The following is a 27,079-nucleotide window of genomic DNA, read 5'->3' on the forward strand; positions in this document are numbered from 1 at the left end:
TTGTTGTCGTTTCACCCTTATGTGTGTGTTATGGTGTATTTGATAGACTTCTTAATTGATCAAGCAGATGCCATTGTTTAACCTGCAAGTTTGTACAACTTGATGAAATTTAGTTTTCTTATTTTCAAAGGGTTTTTATGATGGTGCTCGCAATGCGTTGTGAAGTGAAATTGCACAGGATCATCATTTGGTCGGATTACAAGCTATAATTATTGATTAGTCATTTTGCAATGTAGGTTGGTGGAAATACTTTCATCAAGACCTAGCGCAGTTAAGTTTAAGTTTTGACGCAATTTAACTATGTATAGGTGCATGATTGAGTTTAGCAGGTGTTAGCAGTGGACTGTGAATGGCAGGGAGAACAGTCCTATATATATATTAGAATGAGAAACAATAGCCATTGGTTTGAAGTCAAACAACATTGAGGCTAACAACGAATGAGCGGGTCAGCGTAAGTTTCAATTTTACAAAACTATTTGTTACAATTAAATATTATAACAAAGTAAGAGCATTGCGGCAAAGTTAGAATTATCTGTCAATTATTGTGACAGCTTTTGACGGGTACTTAATAATACTTGATTAATGAAAACTGACATTTGTGACAGGTTCAACCAAACGAATGTTCGAAATATCATCAGCTTTGCTTTATGTTGTCTTCTGCACCAAAAAATTACAGAAAGATAGTCAAAATGTAAGATTTTGCACCGCTATGTAAAAAAAAAAAAAAAAGAAAGAGAGAGGAACTGTTGAGTTCTCAGTCATCATTGCTTCCAAAGTAATAGTATTAGAAATGCCGTCCAGTGTATTGATAAATCTGACTGCATTAGTGTCACTTGTGGAGCAGGGGGTTCAATTAGTGGTCGATCCTACGATGCTTACAGACTTTCTTACGAGTGTCATCTGTAATACGGAAATTAGTAAAAACAAAAGGTTCTTACAATGTTTGAGAGTGACTTACTAATAAAGCTATAAAATAGCGATTGCACAAATACAGATTATACCAGTGTACAATTTATTTTAGCATAATAAGCTGTGTGAACTCTCGGTGAACTTGGAAACGTCAGCAATACAAATAAAGTAACTTTCAACAGTCTACCACACACGTTTGCAACAAAAGTATATTGAATTTGAATAAGGAACTCTTAAAGTATAAAACTGTCATCTGGTTTAAAAAAGTTGAGTTCCTACACAGCTTTTGCCTTAACTGGAACTATGTGGTACGGACATCTCTAAAACCAAACAAAAGGATGTTCTTATTTTGTGATGTTAGTAAACATACTGAAATTGTAACTTATGCCTGGTTGATAGTTACGTTCCGTTATGCGAAAATCGCTATCTTAGCGATGTCTCATAATGCTCAACAGACTATTTGAGGCGGTGATGGCGTAATTAATTTTATTAAGTTGCAGATAAACATGTGTGATGGTGCGTGCTCATGCAGACGCATGCTCGTGCAGGCGAGTGCTCATGAAGGCAATGCTGCAGAAGTTTATGCAGAGCGCGGAGGACCGTGTTGTCCGCAGTGGCTCTGGTGCATGCTGTGGCACTGGATTACAATGGGCGTGATGAACTCCAGACGTATGCGATTTATCTATTTTTGCAGTAGGCAGTTCTCTGCCCAATGATCACACAGTTAACTGATTTGCCAGTTCAGTCCAAAAGTCAAGTCGGGCCAAAAGAAGAAGGAATCGGAAGAAGAAAAATGTATTTGGAACTTCGGAATTTCATTAAATTGAAATTGGGTTAAAAGCTTCGGAATTCCATTAAATTGGAATTGGATTAAAACCTTCGGAACTCCATTAAATTGAAATTTGCTTTGGAATTCCATTAGATTGGAATTTGCTTCGGAATTCCTTTAAATGGGGATTGGCTTCGGAATTCCATTAGATTGGGATTAGGTTAAAGACTTCGGAATTTCGTTTAATTGAAATTGGGTAAATAAAACTTCGGAATCCCATTAGATTGGAATTAGCTTTGGAATTCCATTAAATTGGAATTGGCTTCGGAATTCCATTAGATTGGGATTAGGTTAAAGGCTTCGGAATTTAATTTAATTGAAATTGGATTAATACAACTTTGGAATTACATTAGATTAGAATTAGCTTCGAAATTCCATTAAATTAAAATTGGGTTAACAAAACTTCGGAATCCCATTAGATTGGAATTAGCTTCGGAATTCCATTAAATTGAAATTGGGTTAATAAAACTTCGGAATTCCATTAGATTGGTATTAGGTTAAAGGCTTCGGAATTAAATTTAATTGAAATTGGGTTAATACAACTTTGGAATTACATTACATTGGAATTAGTTTCGGAATTCCATTAAATTGAAAATGGGTTAATAAAACTTCGGAATTCCATTAGATTGGAATTAGCTTTAGAATTCCATTAAATTGGAATTGGCTTCGGAATTCCATTAAATTGAAATTGGGTTAATAAAACTTCGGAATTCCATTAGATTGGAATTAGCTTTAGAATTCCAATAAATTGGAATTGGCTTCGGAATTCCATTAGATTGGAATTGGCTTTGGAATTCCATTAGATTGGGAATAGGTTAAAAGCTTCAGAATTTCATTATATGGAAATCGAGTTAAAAACTTCGGAAAGAAAAAAAAGAGGGAGAGTATTGGAAGAAAGTGGAAGATACTTTCGACTACTTTAGTCCTGAACCACATGTGGTTGGAAATCAATAGGTGGAGAGTATGGTAGGAGTAAAGGAAATATAACAATAATTAAATTTGTTAAATAGGAAGGGATGTAGTGTTCGTGTATATATACACCGGTAGTGGGGTAGTGTTCGTGTATATATACACCGGTAGTGGGCGAGAGCGGCCAGTCTATGGCTGGCATCGAGAGGAGGCGGACGTGTGCAGCTGGCCATTATAGTGTAGTGGTGAGACGGTGACTTACTGCTATTACGGTAAGGACAAGGGACCTTACACATGGTAAACAAAGTTTATAGTCTAAATATATTAAAATATAATACCCCGCCGTTATATAAAGTTTAATTGTTTATTTTTATTTCGTCGTCAGCAATAATGCGAATCCTTTGACATTTCACTTGTCTACTTTAAGCATCTTACCTCGACCGGGGCAGGTGCTTACGAAACAGCACATCTTAACCTTTGCGTTATATTGCTAACAAGCTAATAAAATTGTATAGGTAAATGTTATCGTAATATTGACTTTTTATCACTTCCAATACATCTCCATGTGTTGAAAATAATGGGTTACCTATTTACTGCATCATTATAGTAGCGATGGGGTTTATTTAAAGCCTATTATGTTTCAATCGATGCCAATCATTATGATTCCAAGCATCATAAAGAAACAACGGAAAACTAATAAGTCATATAAATTTATTCCCAATAAGTAATTTTTTTTTTCAATAAAACGCAAGGTAATGTAATAAAGAAGATTGTATAAACGATAAAGATGCCTGCGAGTCAATTGTTGTTATCACTTACTCGTATACATATACAGCAGTTTAGTTCTACGTTATGTTGTAAGATAGTGTTAAAAATATCTAGCTAAGTTTGCTGACTTGTGTTCTTTTGGATCCACTTACGATATTTTGCTAATCATAAAAAACCTAAAAGGAAATGACCTAATAATTATAATATCATGTTAATGCAAATAGACCAAGTAGGTATCATTCGAAATAACGTCTCAATGATATCTACCTAGTGGTCATACAACCTGTAATGTCCAGATCTACCTCATTATATAACTGAAAGTTTTTCAGCTCATGCTCTTATTAAGCATAATTGATTTGTATCGTATCGTTATCCACCCATATACGCTCAGCTGAGCTCGACTCGACTCGAGCTCACTGCTGAGCTCGAGTCTCCTCTCAGAATGAGAGGGGTTAGGCCAATAGTCCACCACGTTGGCCCAATGCGGATTGGCAGACTTCACACACGCAGAGAATTAAAAAAATCTCTGGTGTGCAGGTTTCCTCACGATGTTTTCCTTCACCGATTGAGACACGTGATATTTAATTTCTTAAAATGCACACAACTGAAAAGTTGGAGGTGCATGCCCCGGACCGGATTCGAACCCACACCCTCCGAAATCGGAGGCAAAGGTCATATCCACTGGGCTATCACGGCTCATAATTGAATAACGGCGGGCAATTATGGAATTTAGACTATAGATATTTTGGGAAGTAGATTTCAAGGGTTTTTCTCAGTTGTCTAAGAATATAATGATTTTAAATTTGCTGTGAGGTATCATGAAAAATCAGATGCCCAGTCATAAAACAAATTTATAGCTGAGCTGGTTGTGCCTCTACTTCGTCTATGAAATCCACTGTTAGATACGAGTATGTTACAAGCATGGTCTGAAGCTGAAATTTCAAGCTTATATAACGAAGATCTAGCATTCACAGGCTCTCAAACTGTAGACGCATAAAATGTTTCCACATACGTAATATGTAAATCGAACAACGAAATTTGAATAGGAAGCCACGCTCAAGTCTATCGTGAAAACGTACAAGTTTTTAGATCTCAGAAGTGAGATAACGCAGAAATGTGATTTACTAAAATTTATATATCTAGTTTTGTGTAGGCATGTGGAATTTTATGCGTGTCAAACATAAATGTTCGGAGGCAATCAGAAATTAATATAATGTAGAATTAAGTCGAAATATTTCATAGATACATATTTAAGTAGTAGATCTTAGAGACAAGGCTGGTCCGGGGTATCCACTAGTACTACCACCGATTGAATCAACTGACGGCCGCGTGGCGCAGTGGGTCACCCTGCTTTCTGCATCCACGGTTGTGGGTTCGATTACCACAACTGGAAAATATTTGTATGATGAGCGTGGGTGTTTTCCAGTGTCTGTGTGTAATTAAACACTGTATGAGTATTTTGATTTCTTTAAAGAATACCTGCCATATCTTTTAAATATGACCAATTCCGGTTCCCCTCCAACTAGTCGGAAAAGACTATGTTAGGTACAACAGTAGACCAGCGGGCTGGGATCACCCCTCGGCGATGAGACCAGCCCCTTTACCACCAAGCTATAGAGACAATATAGATATTTATATGTAGTTTATAATTAATATATCTATACGATAAAATTCACTATCTTAGTACCAGTGGCGAATTTCCAAATATACCGCCAGTAGGCTATTAAAATTTTGCCGCCCCTACCGTCCTCTGAAATATTTTTTAGTAAGTAAGTAAGTTAAGTTATTACATATTTTCAATAACAATACAACAAATAGTGATGTGAATATTGTGTAAATATATCTATTTATTTTATTTCATTTCTTAAGCAGAAATTTTGTATTTCGGCCTGAAAGGTATGGTTGCCGGTGTAATTACAAGCATATGAGGTCTAAAACCTATGCCTTAGGTTGATGGAGACAGAATAGCACATTGCATGTGTTACTATGTATTTATAAAGGTGATAGTATTCCACTTACCATAAAGTGGGTTATTCTTTTTCTTTAAGTATTTGTACTATAAAAATCAGACTTACCTTATGTATCAGCGTAACAAATTTTTCTATAGGATTTTGTTTTCTGTGAGAGTCTACAAGCATCGCATCTTCACAAGCAGTAGATATATAAGGAACTTACCTGAAAAGAAAAGAAAACCATATTATTTTTACGATATAGTATTAAAATAATTTAAAAAAAAAAGTGATGGTAGGTAGTACCTATATGAAAGAAGCTTTGTTAGAAAATCTATTCTTTAAAATCCGAATTGAAACGGTTTTCATACATACAAACAATCAAACAACCTTTTACATTCGTACATGCATAGTACATACGCTTTAAAACCCTTTATCGGCCACTGGGGTAAAAACGTCCCCAACATGTTAGATCGACCGGTTTGCCGATCGTATGAAGACCTGCGCACAAGCGCACACAAATTGCGGCGGACAAGCCGCCTGTGGGTTATTGTTTTTTAATGGCCGCCCCGCCCCCCACCTCGCCTCCGTCATCCATCATACCAACTTGACCAGCGGATGTTTTTTCTCGGACGTGTGTTCAAATAAAAAAAAAATAAACGTTGCCTCTCGTTCCGAATTCCCCGCGGCGATTCGGGCATTCCTTAGAAAGTTCTTAAAAGCACATTTAAATTAATATCATCCGTGTTGATATGAAATAAAACAAAATCTTCACAGATATCTAAAAAAATATTACTTTCCAACACTCCCATTTTTTTAAACACCAACGTAAAAAAGAGCGGTATTATAAGTTGGACAAGACTTTCTGTGGATCTGGCTGTAATACTGTAGCATCTTCAGTAAGTAGGTATGACCCGATTATTATATTTTTGTGTAGGAATGGTGATGAGTAGGTATAGTCGCAAACTTGAAATTAATGTTTGCAAAATAAGACCTAATTACAAAGTTATCTTTACTTTAAAATATAAATTAAACAGTCCCTATAAATTTTAGACCTTGCCGGAAATAGGAATTGACAATTCGTATGTCATGAATTTCAATTGCGATAAATGTAATTCAAACTTAATGGCATAATTAAGGCACTGTGAAACGAAATACCTAAGTGCTTTCCAAATTACTTTTCGTTAATTATTGTTTATTGCCGAACAATTGAATTAACTAGAAATGTTTATGTGGTTTACATTCCGTAGAAGTGGGCACCAACATAATCTCTTTTTATGCTACTTACAGACCGCGGTATCACTAGAACTGCAGCAAGTTATAAAGCAAATTATACAGGGTATTTATTCGGCCGGGTATTATAGGCTTCCCATATCATAAATGAACTCCTCGACTCTACGCAGGGGTGGTAGGGTTAAATTCAGAGTTTACTCGTTGTCACACGATGGTGGTTATAAAAATTTATCAGCCCCTGCACGCTGATCTACGAAAGTAATTATTAAAATTTTTCGATGGTGTTATGAAGTAAAACAACCATTATTTATATATACTAGAAAGACAATGTGAATATGTTACCAGGGAAAAATGATTAAGTAATATAGATTGAGAGCCTGTGATAATAAAAAGAATCTTGATTTTATAATAGCTGACAGTGCTTACAAGCAAATGTAAATATGGAGTCAAGTTAAATGACGAAGGTCTGACCATAGCAGGCGTTTAAACCAATATACCAACTAAAGTCTCGGTGTCTGACAAGAGCGTCAAAATATAACCGTGTCAATGATTCGGGGTCATATTACGACGACACCATTTAATTACGTACGTATCGACGGTTTATGTAAGGCACGTTAGAAGTGTAGTAGAAGAGTACGATTATTTTCAAGTAGCTACCTTTCTCATGGAAAAACTGTGAAGACCAATTCATAATAACTGGGCACAAACAAAAAGTCTAATCTACATTTTTGCCGGTCGCCTATCTGTAATTTTTATTTTATTCCGCACATTAAACGTCACTTGAAATACAGCCTGCGATGCTATCTACTCGTAGGTCCCTACACATCGGCAAGTTATCGCGTCCATCGGTCCCAGCACACCGTACAGCTGTTGTCACCACTATTTATTCGGCCGCCGTCAATTTACGAGCGTAGTTTATGTTAATTCGTGTCGGCTAATGAGACATTGTATTTCAAATGGGCGTAGGCGGTTTAGGGATGCCTTTTTTGTTTGTTTTATGCTTCATTGCTCAGCAAAGGCCATTATGTTGTATTATTTTAAGTGTTGCTCTCAAGTTGGAGAATTTATAACTGACCAGTTTATGTTAACTAGACAGCTGGCGAACACACAAAAAATATAGTGACGATTGTATTTATTGAATGGAGATAATTAATTGCGTTCCTTGCACATAATAAAGAAGGGAAAAGAGATTAAATGTAATGCGTCTTGCAATACCCATATAATTTTTACTACCAATTATTGTCATTTAATTATAAAAGTTTACAAAACCTAACCGGTATATAAAATAAGGGCTGTTTGATATCTGCACCTACGTAAAATAGTTTTTGGCACTAGACGAGTCAAGTCATTTAACGACTTCGTCAAATATTGTGAATTCGTCAATAATGATTTTTAAAAATTTTAAACATTTAAACGGTAAATTTTCACAAACCTAACAATTTTTTGAAGTTTCTCATTTTTTTTAGTGACTTATATTGTATTTCCCCATACGATAGGAAAAATTGCCCGCACATTCGTATTAAAAGTACGCTACTCAAAATACGTACGCAATCTTATCGGCCGATATATAAAAACCTCCAATAAAAATTTCGCTCCGAGTTCGTTTATCGGAACGGACGACTATAAAACACCTAGCACCACTTTGCGGATCGTTTTATTAACCTAAAAACAACCAAATTAACCCTTTCGATAAAAGAAACAAATACGGTTGTCGGGTCAAAAAACCAATCCATTTAACAATAACGATCGGTCCGTTTGCCACATGACATGTGTTTGCAATCAGCTAAAAGCTGTGACACTTTTTGGGGTTAATTAGGGACTCTTCACATTATACAGCTACCGCGCTCCCTTATTTCTTATTATTTTTGTTAATATCGCTTGTCATTCATTTAGTGCCTCTAGTCTGCATCGACCTTGCGATGAAATTAACGCGGACTTACATTATAAGCTAGACACTGATTTTTTCGTCAATCACATGAATCAGATGTCGTTTAGAGATATCTGTCAGTTTGTGAACAAACTAATATCTATTGCCATATTATGTATTACCGGTATTGAAGTCCCAAGGAACTGATAACATTTACTTATCAAAAATGCTAATAAATAGGTATAGTTACTATACCTACTTAAAACAAGCTAATTTGAATACAAAAACTAAATTGGGCGGCAATTTAAAGAATAATCCCAGAAAACAGGCACTTGGAAAAAATATTTTGGGCAGGCTTCGATGGAACATTTACGGTATCTAGTTAAATATAAGTCGGTGGTAACAACAACAAGTGGTGACATCTCGCTGGACACCTGCCGCGAAAAATTAACTTTTATATGTTTGTTTAAAAGCTACTATCTATTTAGGAAATAATTGGGCAATTTATATTAAAAAATGTTCACGTTTAATTTAAATTAACCGTTGTCATTATATTTCATACATTATTATCTCCGGTGCCAACAATTACAATTAATTAACCCAGCATGCTTTTTATTATTAATAATATAATATGTTAATAATTTACGACCGTAATTAAGTTAAATGGACAAATATTTCATTTCAGTATATTGCATAAATAGTTGTACTGCGTTTTCTTTATAGTTATCATTGGAATACCTAATTTACATATTTTGTTAAATCTAAAGTGTAACTTTGGTGTCCTACAAAATACAGATTTTCTATTGTTTCAGAGAAGGGAAACGAGAGTGTCAATAGCTTCACGGTTAAGAACCCGGGCTCAAATCTAGCAAGGTCTAAGGTTCGATATCCGCTCGTTGGAGTCGCCCTCACAAAACAATCTTATCGCGTAGTTGTACAGCTGAAGTTGGTACGTTCAACATTTGCATTTGACAGAGCGAACTTCGGAATGATTTTACGACCAAAGACTATTTTAAAAGTTTCTATGTTGTTGCTATCAAAATGTTATTCACACCTCTCCGATAATTAAATTAATTAAATTATAAGATTCAATGAAAGCAATTCGTCTATGTTTTCACTTCTGTCGAGCCTGTCGAGTCTTTCGAGATCCCGAAACGCACACGTTTTTTTTTAATCTTCTAATACTTTAATCCACCCACCTATCGGTTTTACGTTCGACTTGTAGGTATAGTATGCGGTGGACTTTACACGCCCCACAACCAATTACCGAATATCAATTAGCGTTTCTTGTTTCATAATCGATAAATTAAGTTTCAATTAGCGAGTACATGAGTGGCGATCGGTCGGTACAGTCGGTAACGTTTAGAGATTACCCGTAACACGCGATACTAAACGTGTAGAGAAAATATAGAGATGGTATTGTACTGGGCCCTGTCCTGTATGTCTAGCATACGTCAATGAGGCATCTCATGACAAAAGAGATACTGTCGACCAATATCGGCAAAATAAAAAATATCGCTCTCTTTTTGATGCCATCGAAAGAGATAGAGATATGTAAGACAAACGTAGACAATTACCGCGTGGCGCGTGCCTTAAGCTTCCTGTAGGCCTAACATGCGACCCATGACATTATCTTGTGAAGATAAATGGACCAAAAGCGTCGAACCGGAAATATATCTATCTATTTCGTTGCATTGGGATGAAAAAAAGAGTGATTTTCAGCAGGTTCGGCTGCAATTGGTAAGTTTTGTCTTCACGAGATAATGTCTTCAGATAATTTCGTGTCGTAGTGACGTTAGGCCTACTAAAGCTTGCATATCTGACGTTTCTATAATCTTTACCTATGTAGTAATTGACTATTAATATAATATATAAAAGACAAGTGAGTATGTAAATCATCTTTCTGTTCATATTATCGTATTAGACACACAGACTACAATCTCTACAAGCAAATTCGGAGCTAACATCGCGTTATAAGAGCATACTCGTAGTTACAAAATATCGTTACTAATTTACCGATAAGAGTGATCCAGGTGATAATAAAAATTCGGTGGTAGAAAGGCTTTAGACTTGTTATGAAAAATATGGTACGGTACCTTTTACTTTTGTATTTTAGTTACACATTTAGTAGTTATTATGAGTGACGCTCAGCGTTCGCCCGCGCAACCGTTTTACATATAAATTACTTAACAAAGTTATAGAGTTGGTAATATAAAAGAAGCGGCATCGCTATAGTTTTTTTTCCTCTGGCTATAGTTACCTATACTAAAAATGGATTGCGTGCGAGCAATTCGTTTTCAGTGACTGACGGACGCCGCGGCGGTTTCATCCTCGTAGTTATCGTTGCCGTGGGAATACGGGGATAAAATATAACCAATAGTACTTGCTGATAATATAGCCTTCCATTAGTGAAGGCATTTTAAAAATCGGGTTAAGTGATTTACACTAAAAAGCGTAAAATATTAGTGAATGTTTTGGCTGGCAGATTATTATCAAAGCCAAACATTAAATCACTTATTACCTAAGTAGTAAAACTACTTACTCGTAAATAACTGTTCCTAAGGAATAACGACATTTGTAAACAGACGCCAAAACGTCGATTATTCAATCAATAAACGGCTTAAACTTGGCTTAGAGTCAACTTGTGGCGAAATCCCACATTAATCTCCACAAGCAATAAGTAAGGGCGACTAAATATTACCTGCGACTTCATTCGATGGAATTTAATAAATAAAAATCATTTGTATTTACTACAAAAATAAATCTCAGCGTAATAAGTTTTCCCAAACCGCAAAGCTTTTTCAGCGTTTACAAAAATAAACAAAGTGATGCACATGTTTAAAAAAATCAAGTTAATCAATGATAAAAATCTCATTATTTAATTGTTTAAAATACTTTGTGATATACACACATGCAAAACATATTACATTACATTGATCAATTAAAGAGAAACTTAAGTTTATTGGTATACCTACTGAATTAAGATTAAATGCATCTTTTGCAGCAGGTTATTTTATGTCAAACATTCAGACATACTGTCAGACTTTAATATTAGTATGAATATGCAATACATGCCAAGAGCTTAGCAAGTAGGAAGATATTTATTAAAACGGATTTAGTCGTTCGTATCTATCTCCTTCTAAAGACCATAACGGTAGCTTCTAATATTGAGTAATGGGATACAGAGAATGCGGGATAAATGCGTGTAACAGATGAACAGAAAGTACTCTTCACACAGACTAGTTAAATAATAGAAGAAAAGTAAATCAAAATATATGTATGTACATTGTATAAATCTGGCAATAAATTATGCATTGTGCTCGTGCAGTTCCGATAAATGTGCTATTTTCAGTGTGTAAAATTTAAGTGTTACAGCATTTGTCTTAGTGATAGCATTATCTATTAAAAATGAGCGACATTTTATGCAAAAATGACAATCAATCAAATATTTAAAAAATAACTCGTATCTGGAGTGTTATCTAACCAAAATTGATATAAGATGAAAAATAATAATAAACATCAATATGCACATACATTTATTATGGAGCTCCTTCTATCTATTTCATAGTCTGCGTCAAACAATTAAAAGCGCTTATACTTTGAACATTAAATAGACAGACGCGCCTAATTAGGATGTGATTGATTTTGTGCTCGCAACCGATACAGAAGCTACTACTGGTATGTTTCTAGTTAATTGTTATTAGCTTTCAATGCATATCATTACATGGATCAATGACCTCGTTACGGAAAAAATGCATATTTACAAATCTTTATCGATGTTGAATTATAAACTACTTAATGGATTGCATTTATTTTAATTTATTTAATGATACCGATTTGAAGGTGTTGGCTATAGAATTAAAGATCCTAAGCTAAGAAAAAAATATTTTATTTCTTAATAAAAAAAACATTTTACGTAAAATAAATAAAGTAAGCAAATACATTTTAGTATACATGTTTATTATAAAGGTAAAAGTTTGTTTGTTGAACTGCGATTTTTTAGTAACTACGGTTCGGATTAAAAAAATATTATTGATTTAAATATTCCGTTTATAGATGACGGCTATTTAACAGCAGGCTACGCCCAATAGGAGCAGAGCATGTATATACCTGCGTTACGTAAACGGTTAAAATTACGCAAAAATGATAATTCTCAGACTAATTAGATAAAGACCTACCTCGCAAGACATTATTTTTCTGTCAAGGTATATGATCAACGATCTTATGCGATTATAAACACTGTTTCTATAGAATCGATGTTTCATAGTTTACAATCGTGTCCGTCGGTTAAAAACCTCCGTGAAAATACCTTTTTGTGTAGTTAAATGGTGTAAAAAACTAACAAAAACTGCTAGTTTAGTATAAAATATGTATGAAATCTAAGCTCGTTTTCCTTAGAAAATGGCAGAAAATTTTGTTTGTGAATTTGGGTGCGATACTAGTCCTTATGTATTTAGTCTGAGTGATAATTATATGGTATGACGAAATTATTATACCAATAAAAAAAATCCTTTAAAAAATGCGACAATATGTGTCTAGCCTTTGATTTGACTAACATAAAACCTTGTTTATGGTTTTCAAGCGGACATACAACGAAAAAAATATTCGCTTCCATAATGATTTTTCATTTTATATTGTATTCGGCGGACAGAATGTCAAACAAATAATCTAGATTCAATCACACCGGGCTGCCATGGGTCGACAGGAGGTCTTTAGCGCGCCAGACGGACAGCCCACCCGTACGACCCCCAAGGCGAGCACGCGCTTCGCAAATTTGTTTCCACCGAGTAAATTGCCCTACGAACGGTACCTGCTAAGCTATGATCGCCTGGTAATTCCACGGGCTTGGCATATTTGATTGTACTTATCTAACGGATGTTGGCACTTTGGCAGCACTGGATATCTCGTCTTGAAGCTTCTTGAGAAATTATAGTTTAACTGTGAAAATTTACTTTAAATTGATTGTAGCAAACTATTATTATTGTTTTTATGTAAAAATTAAACTTTAACAGTATCTTAAAAGATTTCGTACTAAGCGGCCTACCCTGTATTCAAGACATTTACTTTTAGAAGTCGAAGCTTTTTACCATAAAACCATTTGCTGAAACAACTATTGAAACAATAACGGTTGACTCAACTTGATGTACATAATTATGTGCCTTGATTTAATGAATGTCTATAATGGTTATATTCAAAACAGTGCATTTCGATACGTACACCCAGGTATGCAAGTGACGGCAAATTCGAAAACAGATTCCCATAATTACCGATATGATTTCCAGGAAAGAAAACATTAATTCGACTGATGACCCGGCTTGGTTTGCGCCTCACGTACGGAGATGACTTCATTTTAATATTGCACGCCTGTTTTTTATCGACCATTGTTATATATTTTTTCATATTCCACTCGCATCGACGCTGGCGCCTGTCGCTTGTCCACATTTCAATATAGAGAGTACGAACGTGAGTTAATTGACTATTAATATTTATATTTGTTATATTACATAACGGGCCGTGAGTGTTCAGTGGTTAAAACTAAGGATTTGTGACAGCTGGATTAGTTTTGAAGAATACGATTTTTACAATAAAACGAAGACAAACTTTGAAATTAGAAACTTAGAACTTTGAAATTAGAGCAAATTTAAGAAATTTTCACATAAATGGCTAGCCGTTCGTTTACGCATCCCTCGTCATTGAATATGGAATACATACAGGTGCATGAGGCTAAAAACATATCTCACTTATTTATGAGCTTAAACAATTTAAAAATTGCAGAGTTAATGATATCCTTCCGAAAATGATAACAAAACTTTATTTAGGACAAATTATGAAACAGAACTAGGGTATTGTGTCACAGTGCCAACCACAAAAATAGCACGCGGCGACTATGTGAAGTTTTATATGCCCCAAACAAGGGACTTTATAACTCCCAAGCACGACACATACCGTTTTCAATAAACATAAATCTCCTGAACATTTATTTTGTCCTAGTATCTACACTTAATTACTGTAATAATGGTGAAAAATAAACACAAATCATTTTTCAGGCAAGGTGGCCAATCATTGTTTGATATGGAAAAGTTCCTTTTAGTTTTACTTAACTAATTAACCAGTTCGGTGTATATGAGTTATTTCACCAAAACAAATGTAGACCAAAGTATATTAAATGCCAAATTACTAGCTACCAATTCTCTCAACAAAAAACTCATTTTCGTATCTGCTATTATTTGGTTTTAATTTTTAACAATGATGATATATAATAAGAATATTTAATATTATGTATCATAAATTCGGTCCTACGGTCGCAAGTCCCTTAGCGACCAATGGTCAAGGTTCTATAGCACAGCCTTTCTCACAATACGCGCCTTCTCATTGGTTACAGCCATGATTTTTAAGTTCGACATTTGATGCAACATTCACAAACTATTAACAAAATGGCTAAATATTGTATTAATAATATTAATAATATTACACTTACACAAATCCTTCTCTTATTGATGCTAAGTAAAACCCAGAGCTTGTGTGTGCTCGTGTTCATAAAAAACTATCTCTAATGATCTGCTTCAGTGACTTTATAAATACGATTTGATTCAAAACCAACGTAAAATCGAAGATACGAATCTTATCTGCGGGAGTCTCAACCGTTTCCTCCCCAAAACTCCCATCTATCATTCAATTTACCCAAAAATAAAGATGACTGATTAAACGCCGAGTCCCGGGAGGCCGATCGCTTCAGAACTACTTCCTCTAATCAGTTACACGTGAACGACAAATCTGCATTTTTTCCACATTTTTTTTCTTTTGTTTCAATTAGGCAACATTCCGCGGTTCCGCCCTCCCGTTAGCGCTTCACTAGTTGTTGCACGTATCCATTGTCACACGGTCGTAATTAGGTATATAAATACACAAAACAAAATTGCACTGAACTAAAAATACATGTGTTTTCTCAAGTGCTTATATAGCTATTTACATAATACTAAAACCACAAACATGCTTTTATAAAAATATTGTTTGTAAGACTGTTTGTTTGAAATCTTTTAAATAATTGATCCGATTTAAACAGGACTTTCACTGGAATATAGAGGAGGTTATTGAGCAACATAATATATACGCTTAGTTTCATCCCAAAAACGGTTCAAAAGGGGTTTGTGAAAAACAAAATTACACGCGTACGAAATCGCAGGCGTTCGTTAGTATAGTCGTTAGTAACTATCAAATATACACACTATCATAAAAATCTTCAGACCATTTCGGAGGAGTGCCCCCACTTTATTCTGTAGAGACTCTACTAACAGTTCGGAACGCAGATTCTGCTAAGAGTAAACCGGCAGTAAATTCAACCTTTTCATTAAAAACGTGTTCAAATGAGACAACAGCAACAAAAATAGATTTTTTTTTTATTTTTGGTTCATGAATAGCATTGGTCATTGATAGGAAATCTATAAAAAATAATGATAATATAACCAAATCAATTATTCAGACCATGAACTTTTGCTATAAATTAACAAATCGCTAGATTTTGAAATATCTACAAAGAATTAATCGAAACGATTGGTGATCGATTATACCGGTATGTTAAGTGTAAAGTTTGGAAGTGTTTTAGATTAATCAAAGTTTAATTTAACATACATTTATTTCAACTATTTTTGTATTATTTATCATTTAGACTCATAAACCGTTACAACTAATAACCATTATACAATGTTTTTTTATTGCAAGTATTATTATTTCTTGTTTTGTTTTTATATTAATGACACCTTTCTAGCTTCCGGTTTCTCAACCATAACCCAGCAATATGGGGCAAATCAAGAGTTAATAGATATCTTCCAGGCAAGCGCGCCTTACCATAGGCATCATCGGTTACCATCAGGTGTGATTGCCACTCAACCACTAGCCTACCTAAGTCACAAAAAAAATTCGCACCATGCATTTATTTTTTAAGTTTTAGCTGTCAATGGATTCGTCATAAATACGTAAGTACATCTAAAAATGGATCTGTATAATGGAAACAAATGCATATCGCCTGTGCCTATACGGCGCCCCCGGGGTTTCGCCCGGATGCTCGGCGGCATATTTGGAAATCTCCCACAACGGTATGCAGTCCTGGTAATTAGGATCGAGTAATATATGCGCACGGCAAGCAATGCAGACAAATACAATAATTTATGATACTTATACGCCATGATTTTCTTTCAAAAGTACACACGTAGGTACTATAATTCCTATTCTATGATCATTATCAATTATTTTTTCAAGAGAAATTTAAAAAGTATTCGAATATGTTACTGAACCCTTGTTTTAATAGAATTTAATTTACCGGTGCGTGGTACAAAACACAGAGTCTATACAAGCAGAAAAAATATTTATGAACCTCCTAAAAATTTACTAATTTGCGTTCTTGTAAAAACAAACTACGCAGTTATGACTATAGTTTTAACAAATCGAAATTTCAATCAAACTTATAAGAAAAAACTGTACAGTTCCCGGTTTTGCCTCCACGCGGAAAGGTATAATATTGGTACTGGTAACTATCCTTATGTAGATAGTGGTAGTTACTAATAATATTTTGCAAAAAAATATTCAGGATTTGTTGTAGCATAAAAAAAGCGCAGCCGATCAAGTTATCTCAGTGGGAATAGGCTATAGTGATGGGAAACAAACATTATCGATAGATCCGATAAGGCTCGGATAGACGCTCCGCGGGTGGCTCTTATCGCCGCAGCACATCTGGCGCCTAAATTCCTGCGCGCAACGCACCGCTCGCAGGATACCACTGACGGACGGTAGGCTCGTTAACCTGCGTACGACTTGTATGGATACGAACTGTTTTAATTTGGTATTGTCTACGACGAATTCAAAAAATAAGAAGCTCAGGATGATTAAGAAATAAGCAGTCGCATATTCCCTCGAATAAGCAAAGAGACCTAATAGTACAAGTATATAAGTTAACTTCAAAATAAAATAATTAAAAGTATAAATTATCGGTACTTAAATTTAATTTTATTTAAATAGTTTTTATATCTAACTACTATAGCTAATTAGATATTAAAAAAATAGCCACTATAGCTAATTTTTTGTTGATAATATTTACAGTACCTAAAGTGGTCAATAAAACATTAAAAAGAGTAGTCTAACAGTCCCAGTTTCTAAATTAAGCTAAGGTAGGAGTGTTTACTACAATCGTTTAGGTTTACATCTCGCAGTTACGGTTTCTTAACAGTAGAGTTATTAAAGAGTTTTCAAAATGTATGTAGCGTATCCATATCCTCTTTAGCCTCCAGAGTACAAACACTATCGTATTTCGAAATCAAACATTAAATATAATGCAGAAACGACAGGTAGGCACCGTATGCCGTGCACACAGAATATAAAAAACAAAACGAAACTTTTCTCTTCAAACTAATCACACAATAATCAACCAAACGCCCTATATTTTATGGTTCAAATCAGTTAAGAGTATGGTAATAATAAATCTTGTAGTACGATGACACGTGTCAGGTATTCCGGGAGCTGTCAGAGTGACGTAATGTGTTTATTTATGACATGCGGCCGGCGTCATCGATGACGTGGGAATGTCCAGGCCGGACAACACTGATCTATGATAGCCTCACTTGCAGTTCAACTCTGTTTATGTACTTTACTTCGTCTTTAAAAGTTGCACGTATTTTATGTGTTTTAAATTGTAATCGCAGGGCACCGCAATAAAGAATACTAGCTTCATAAATATTACAAATTATTTTATTAATAAGTAATAAAAAATATTAATCGGTCAAACATACGTTTAAAATTAATCGAATGTGTATTTTTCTATAATTTTTTTTGTTTTTGATAAATAGGTATTTTGTACTTACACAATGCTTTAGACTTCTCAAATCTTCTCAAAACTTTTATTGCGCTCTGTTGCTCTACGTTTATAACCCGAACTCACTTTTGATACTTTAATTATAAGTAAAAGTTCAACAAGTTCTAAAGTGCGCACACGATAAGTTTGCGCGTGGCCAAAATCAAGAACTAATCAAATGCCGCCATCTTGTCGTCTATCTCTATCTATCTCTAGGCGTAAAAGTAGTAAAAGAGTAGTAAAAGAGATCGCGGTAAAGAGCGCCACCAGTCGCGGGCATACTTTATCTTGCGCACTTTAATCTCCTACTATAGTAGTTACTATATAGGAAGTATTCCACGAAGCTAAGGGTCTGGCGACTGGAGTTGTGATTCCTCATGATTCTCCATAAAAGTATAAAGATATATATACCCTTGAAAAAAACGAATTTAAATAACCAGTGCACAGTAAAAGTTACTGTAGTTTATGTTGCATTATGGTTATGCTTGATTTCAATATTTATTTTGTAGAATAATAAATAAATGCCTTCTATTACAAAATAATCGCCTACTTATTATGTAGGTAATAAATAATATCTCACCTGCCTGTGCCACAGAAGATAAATTATGCGAGATACATTTGCAATCCTTCCGAACAACAAACATTAATGTTTTTTTTTATTAATTCTACAAAACCAAGAGGTTGATTAATTAATATGTAGTTATTATTCAGCAAAAAACAGGTCAAGTACGAGTCGGGTTATTAATAAGCAAGGGTTCTGTCTGTACCTACTCATTTTAAAGATTATTAGGTACTCCTGCAACTTCTAATGATGATTGACGAAAATGATTTATCTTAACTTTAATTGGCTCTAAACTTATTAGATTTCACTTTTTTATTCGATGTACCAATATAAATATTTGTTGGTATAAATCAATGGTTTATAAAAGGATTTCATTCTCCTTATAAAAAAATCGAAAGTCAGGGAATCGGAATTAAGTTGTGAAAAAAATTAAACAATTATTTAACATTACACTTCAAGGGTTGTTTCTATAAAATACCAGACTACAAAAACAAAACAAACACGGCCAAGTCAAGTCAAAAATCCCATAAAGTTAACAAGAAAACTATTATTATTAATTTATCTACATTTCAATAACGACACACAGTCGAATAAATCAAATCGTTTTTATTATGCGCATAGTCCGAATTCCAATAGTTTTTGTCTCTGTCCCGCCACCCGCGCTCACCACGCCACGGTTAATTAAAACCGTGTATTAGCATAAACAAATAAAATGCCCCATTAGGAATTCAATTTACAATCTCTGAAGTCGTTTGAATTAGTCGCAGTAAATAATATCTCGGAAACAGTTGGATAATAACCTCGTGGTGCGAGACACGAGAGATCGTGTGCAATCAATGTAATTCGTTACAATGTTGGTAACGAATTACATTAATGTCGTGTAGAAACCGAAAGGAGTGTGGATTTCATCCTACTCCTAACAAGTTAGCCCGCTTCCATCTTATATTGCATCATCACTTACTATCAGGTGAGATTGTAGTCAAAGGCTAACTTGTAGAGAATAAAATATAAATATGTATACACACTGCTTTTTCATCATCAGCCTATTTGAAACAGCCTACAGTAGAGCTATCTTAATTTTTATTTCGAGATTTGTAACATTGGCAATCACGCTCTATACAGCTTGACACAATATTATTGCGAATGGCCTAATCAATCCGAGTTGCCATTTGACACAATAGGTACCTACTTAGCAGTACAGATAGACGTATCTTTCTGTGTCCTAGACAATTATATTCGAATGGGGCTTTGTTAAGTTTTGTTGTACATTTTCTTACATAAAGAAAATCTTCTTTCCCAAAGTCCAATTAGACAAGAAAACCTAATTTTACAAATAATCTAAGTAAAGTACTTAGACTACAGTTTTGTAATATTGCATCAGCGTTGATAAAAACTGATGTAGTAACCTTTCGAAGTAGAAATTGAAATGTCTAATTAGACTAATTTCTAATTAGTGTAATATAATATTAATAAAAATCAAGTTAAGTTAGGAAGATACTAAAATGAAGTTCAAAGCTAAAACACAGTTAATCGTTTCAATTCGCGTACAAAAACCATTAAATTAGCGACAAATCCGCTAACTGTCGTAACTTAGAGCGATCAATAATTCACAGAGGCCTGCGATGAATTCATTACAGTGAGACAGCTAAGCAAATATTGCCTTTAGCCGCACTAATCGTAACATCACTGACGTATCGTGCCGTAGTCCTGAGGACCACATGCGGGCCCTAGACCCATAACTGGAATGAAAATGTACACAAATACTAAACTAACTATCGTCAGTTTTAACTTGGCATCACTTGCGGTGAGAAAGTCGCGTTATACTTCCGAGGATAAATCTTTTTAGGGTTTTGTGTCCAAAGGGTAAGACGGACTATTACTAAGACTCCGCTGTTTGTCTGTCTGTTATAGGTTATCTTATGAACAGTGATAGTTAGATAGTTAATATTTTCACAGATTATGTATTTCTATTTCCGCTATAACAATTAATATTAATAAAAATATTTAAGGAGGCTCCTTGATAACAACAACAAGTGTGATGTTTTGCCGCTTAGTGTACGGAGTCCAACTCAAACTTGGTTGTTTTATTCATCACCAAATTTTCACCGCACCTTCTGATACTTGTAAGCTTGTTCACAAAATTCTTGTCATTTGACATAAAGTAAGCCTAAGATGGTAGTAGGCTAACTTATGAGCCTAATACGCTGCGCCCCAAGAGATATTAATTGTCTATGTTTATCTACTTATCGCTCTCCCTTTTAACATATCCCAACAAAAGAGAAAGCGATATTTGCGTAAAAACAGTATGTCTATGCAGAGATGCAAAATTTTCAGAATTAATCTGAAAAGTAAAGTTACTTTTGTAAGGAAGCAGCGTTATGTTTAAGTATACGACTTTCCCACCTCAAGTCATGGCAAACGACAGTGAAAGGGTTGCAGTATACTTTACACTAGTGATGTGTGTAACGTGAAACCCTTTACCGGCGGTTCTAGGAACGATCCCTCGTGTGCGTACGTCACAGCGCCCGGGCCCGCTCGCGTCGCGCGGCGGGACGCCATTGTCCGCCGAGCGAGAGCCACACACCGCTGCCCGATAGACACGCGCTATTGTATCGATAATCCCGCTTCTAAAGCACGATATCGATATTTCTGACATCGGTACACCGATATAAAAAAAACACCTATCATCATTAATAATTAATATTTTACTATAACGTAGAAAAATAACAAATTTAATGAAGTTTCTAAAACATCAAATAAATTAAAATAATTTGAGTAGCAGTTAAATAGGCTTACACTCGGCCTCTCAATTTGCTTTTTGATATAGATGTCCATTTATATCAACTATTAAACATTGCATTAGATTTAGATTGATAAAAAGTAATAACTTGGTATCATTCAAATTTTCTGTTAGTATTAAGTGTCGCAACACTGACCCCTAATTATTATTTACCACTTTTCTCGTTTAATAGAAGACATTTAATTGCAATACAAATGTACGTACTCTACCTTGCTAGCTCACTGTATTGAGAAAAAATTAAAGCTTTTTTAAGATATAAATCACATTTTTATCGCACACTTAACATACATAGCACATCCCTACCGTGGCGCCTCGCGGGCCACCGCGCCGCGGGGCTTCATTGTTCGAACAGTTAAAAGTGCCTCATATTCGGTTACCCGCCTATATTACACGCCTATACACGCTATCGATATCATACTCTGCTCCATTTACAAACATCACTAAATCACTCGCATAACAATTAAGTATGAGGTTTATGTCACACGAAATAAAGTTCAAATTACTTTTACACTGTTCCGAGGCATACCATCATTTGGACCGCGAAGAGAAACGACATAATTTTCATTTTACTACTTCTTGAACAAACACAGACCTTTAAATAAATAATCGTACAAAGATCTAACGTCACACCTTATTTGAATTCGCCTTTGTCATAAGAGTCACTGTTTCAATTTTTTTTTTATGAAACAAAAAGCCATGGGAAAAAAAGCCTTTTATTTATAAAGCGATAAAAAGAAAATTTATTACACGGTTTTCATTAATGTGTTGTTATATTAATGTTTGGAACTTATTAACTATGCACAAGTCGTTATTAGCCGCCCGGAGATCTGTGTTTCGCGTAATTTGAGATCATTTTATTTTATTGAATGTAGACGTTGGAAAAAGATTTTTACGACTTGTTATAAACCGTATTCGGACTTTATAACACGCCATTTATTGATCTCGAATAATATCAAGTTTAGGGTTTATATATTATGCGCCTGTCAAACATGAGAATGGTTAGCTTTTTTATGCTATATAGGTTACGCTTGATTGCGAAAATGCAGCCTACGCTGAAACTCGCTTGCCAAGAAGGTGCTTTTTCAGTCTTAAGTTCATTATAAATTGTTATGTGTTAAGTAAAATACATTCAATATCTTTGCAATTGATTCTCAGGATAGCACTGCTTCGCTCTCAAGAGTGAAAATTAAATTAATTGTTTCCCTGCTAATAATAATGAATTTGCACAGTTTTTTCTTCTGATCGGACTTTGGCTTAGAGGGCTGTTCGGAAAGAGTGTTTTACAGTGGAATTCATAGACGTTGCAGGGGCACCCCCAGTGGACCATTTGCCCGCTGAGTGTCGAATTCTCAAACGCATAGTTTAAATTCAATACTCAGTGAGCGAACGATCCCCTGGGGGCGCCCCCACAAGATCAATGAATTCCACTGTTAGTCCAAGTGTATCAGTTCTGACGCCCCCGTGATGTAGGTCACGGGGGCGTCAGACGTAGAAGTACGTAGAAGTAGCCCACGTCCGCATGACGTTAGAAATCGGTGACGTCGTGTTGCCTTGGAAGCGTTGTCAGTCGTTATGTCGACGTACGATCGGACGTTTTTCGGGCGATCTACAATCAGCGTTGGGTTTGGGTATTCGTAGCTGCAAACCTCAACCAATAGTTGGCGGCTCAAAGTAAGTTTCCAAGAGTTGTTTCACGTATGAAGATTTTTCCTAAGCATTACATGTCCTTTACTCAATAACTAGATTTGCACGGCGAAAAATTTACGCGCAAACACCATCTATAATAATAATTCTTTGGGTGAGTGCACAAACATTTTGAGCACTCATATTCGGTTGGCATACTGTTGGTAAATAGGTACAGTTAAATGGCAGAACTTGTATTCCAAGGCTTAGTACTCACCTCGGGGTCGATCTTCTTGTACTCGGCGTCGTCCTCGTCCACCTCGAAGTACAGCTCGGTGGCGGTGAGCGACAGCGTGCCCGGCGCCACCAGCCCCGGCGCCACCAGCCGCGCGCGCGTGCTGATGTTCACCGGCCCTGCGCACACTGCGCATTAGCGACACTACTGCTGTGCGTGAGGGAGGAAACACCTCGAGCAGGTCCCAGGACTTGTGACCTTGGATGTAGGTCTAAGGGATCCTGTCCTAGATTGCACATGTCACTTCTCATTCGGAGAGGATATACGCGCTCAACAGTGAGCAGAAATGGGTTGTTAATAGTAATGATGATTATACCGGAACGCTTATTTATTTATTATTTATTAAAACGGACAAATCTAGTTACACTAATTAAGTAAGTATATAGGTACATCAAAACAAAAATTTCAGCAAAAATTTGTAATTATTATCTAAAATAAAAAAAAATCAACTTTCTACTGGTGAGTGCGAATCAGCGGGGCCCAGGTTCTCTGCCAGCGGTCTCGGAGGACCTGGCACTTGGCTGTCGTGTGAAGCGGAACATTCGTTGCATAGCTTTGAAGCCCTTGGAGCGACATCATTTAGTAAGGAAAATATGTCGATAGCTTCTGGCACATTTGCGCGCTGTATCCATAGTCTCAACGGGTTGATATGTTGGTGTGCCTTTTCCAAAAGCGTTTTTGCCAATGACCTATCCAGGTGTACCACACACAGAAGGCACTCACCAGTAAGGTCCTGCTCCGCGTCCCGCTCGTCCAGCAGCAGCTCGGCGTCGTCCAGCAGCTCGGCGGCGGGCGGCGCCGGCAGCGACGCGCCGCCCGCCGCCTGCGCGATGCGCGCGTGCAGCTCCTCGGTAGCCTGCCCGACACACACAGCGTATATGTATATACGAACTTATAAATGTTGGCATCTACTCGTTAGTTCCTTTATACTTATTTGAGTGACGCTCGCAATTCATTCGGTTAAATATAGGTTTATGACATCCCGCGGGAACTCCTCTTGGGACGTGAATTTTAAAAAAAGCCTTGCAAAGCGGTCGCCTCCGACCTATACCTAACTATTTGCATGTCAAGTGTTAGCGCAATCCAATCAGTGGTTTTATCTGTGTGTTGACAGATAATATTATAGTGTAGGAAATAGTAGTATGAGACGGATATGGCTCATGCCGACGCTAGGTGGCGCGATTTGTTTCCGTAAAAAGTGGGGAGTTGGAGAGGGGTAGCGATCGGTTGGCGGGAACGACTTGCGATATAAGGCTCCCGTCTTGCGATGAAGGCAATAAAAAAAGATTTCCAATATACAATATTTTTTGATTATGAATACTACCTGCAGTATGGCGTCGGTGGGCGGCGGCGCGGGCGCGTGGTGCGAGCGCGCGGCGTGGCGGCGGCCGCGCGCGTCGGGCACCAGCCGGCGCCGGCGCCGCGCGTCGTCCTCCCACGAGTCCAGCTTCCAGAACCCGCCGTCGATGGACTCGCCTTCGCTCACTCTGCAGAGAAACAGTCACGTCAACATAACATCATCGACAGGGGTCTCTTGTATAGTCTGTCACACACTCGAGCCGCTGCCCCGCTAGTGAACAGCGGTGCTCCACACTCACCCGGCGCGCGCGGCGGCGGCGTGCTGCAGCTTGTCGAGCAGGCGCGCGGCGGACGCCTGATCCCGGCGCCGCGCCGCCGCTATGAGCCGCTCGCACGTGCGCTCCTCCTCGCCACGCTCTTGATTCGTCGTTGCACACAGACACTGGAAAAATAAAATCTGCATGGTTTACTGAGATTTCCACTAATTTTATGAAGGAATACATCTGAATATTGTACTTTGAAATAAAAAAAAACACGTCTACTCTAATAACATTTATTATTAATTATATTAAAAAAGGAGATATTTGTACGAAATTATTACAGCGTTGATAGTTTGTATAAGAGAGTATGTGATGACTTGAGTTCAGCTCTTTGTCAGGTAGCGTGAATGCCGTCACGCTGCAAGTCGCGTTAGTATTTTGTGCAATAATGTTTTGTCTTGTAATTATGGATCGTAAACTGTTTAGTGTGGGCATGGAACATATCCGGTAAAGGAAGGTGAGTGTTAACGCATTCTGAAAAGATCCTTTAAATTTACACCCAAGATCACAAGCAATGGGACCTGCTCGAGATGTTTCCTCTAACACAAAATGATGGTACAATCATTGTCGCTGCTATCCGTCACGTTTACATCGTCACATAACATCAGATGCGATTGTAGTCAAGGGCTAGCTTATTCCATAAAATAAATCCTAATATAGCATAAAATTTGCGACGAATTTCATACTTGACAACCAGTCCTGCATCTCAGAATCCCCAACTTATATTGGCTTTTTGAACAATGTGCCCCGCCCATTGCCATACATTCAGGTTTGCGATTTGTTGAGCTTCGTGTGTGTCGATCAGAGATACCCATCGCCCGATAAGTGATTCTGAGCCTTTTTTATTAGATTTGATTACAAAGTCTTAGATTCATAACTCGTAAGTCTGTCAATACGCAATGTTCGAAGACGTTAGTCTTCCGGCAATAAGAACTATTAGACGATAACACAATACAAATACATGCTTCGGGAAAGCATGATATAGCATGACCATAGAAGCTTACCATCATACTAATCAATAAATTAATTCAATATATTACCTCAAAGTCAGCATGTTTCAGCACATCATCCGCCCTCATCCTGTTCAGTATGAACTCCGCCTCATTGGCCACCCTCACGATGTGGTCTCTCATGGCGTGCGATAGCAACCGGCCTTCGTTGATGAGCTCAATGAAGGCCAGCCCCGCGTGCTTCTGGAGAGAGTTCTGCCACTCCTGGGAGCAGAGCAGCATGACCAGCTCCACCACTGAGGTGCTGGATTTGAAGGTTTGGAGACCTGGAACGAGATATTTGGGTAGTATTTACACATGCTTTTCTATAGGGACTAAAACTTATTACCATTGAAGAATAGAAAGTACACATTATAGTCCAGGATTCGGGGAGATGACCTCGTTATTGATAGAAATTGGGAGGAGAGGAGTTAATCAAAAATTGTTGCTAACCAGCTATTATTTTAAATTATTTTTCATATAGTTACCCTCCATCAGTAATTCCTGTCCATGGCTTCCGACAAGAGTTTTGGAAAGGAAAGGCGCGAAGTCCAGCATGATCTCCCTCAGCAGCGGACAGACCGGACCCAGCGCCGTCTCCAGCTTGTGCGTGAGGGACGCTTCCCGGGACACGCCCTCCGCGGACATTGATGCGTTCATGGTGAGCCCGGCGAGGGTTTCATTGTCCTTTGAACAATCAAACATAAGCCTTTCACTGCTATGATTTGCTTACATTATGTTGGTTATTTTCCTTTTCTGATGGTAAGCGGAACACCATCGGCTATAAACAGAAGACTTTACAGGAATTGCGAAGAACACGACCTACAAAATGGCATGTGTCCATCTACCCTTTTAAAGGCTCCCACTAAAAATAAGCACAGCAGCT

General features: G+C 36.7%; 1 protein-coding gene across 6 annotated transcripts in view; it reads right to left on the minus strand.

Moving 5' to 3' along the window:
- LOC112048480 (neurobeachin) overlaps positions 1 to 27,079 on the minus strand; it is a 542,152-nt gene that overhangs the window by 174,500 nt on the left and 340,573 nt on the right. For all 6 annotated transcript variants that reach the window (XM_052888748.1, XM_052888746.1, XM_052888747.1 and 3 more), the window contains 6 exons: positions 26,682 to 26,880; positions 26,245 to 26,480; positions 25,184 to 25,326; positions 24,910 to 25,072; positions 24,309 to 24,441; positions 23,568 to 23,704 (listed from right to left, as the gene is read on the minus strand). In XM_052888748.1, coding sequence (XP_052744708.1) covers positions 23,568 to 23,704; positions 24,309 to 24,441; positions 24,910 to 25,072; positions 25,184 to 25,326; positions 26,245 to 26,480; positions 26,682 to 26,880 — 1,011 coding nt within the window. The remainder of the gene's footprint in view (positions 1 to 23,567; positions 23,705 to 24,308; positions 24,442 to 24,909; positions 25,073 to 25,183; positions 25,327 to 26,244; positions 26,481 to 26,681; positions 26,881 to 27,079) is intronic.

Source organism: Bicyclus anynana, chromosome 23 (assembly GCF_947172395.1).
Source record: "Bicyclus anynana chromosome 23, ilBicAnyn1.1, whole genome shotgun sequence".
NCBI classification, from domain to species: domain Eukaryota; kingdom Metazoa; phylum Arthropoda; class Insecta; order Lepidoptera; family Nymphalidae; genus Bicyclus; species Bicyclus anynana.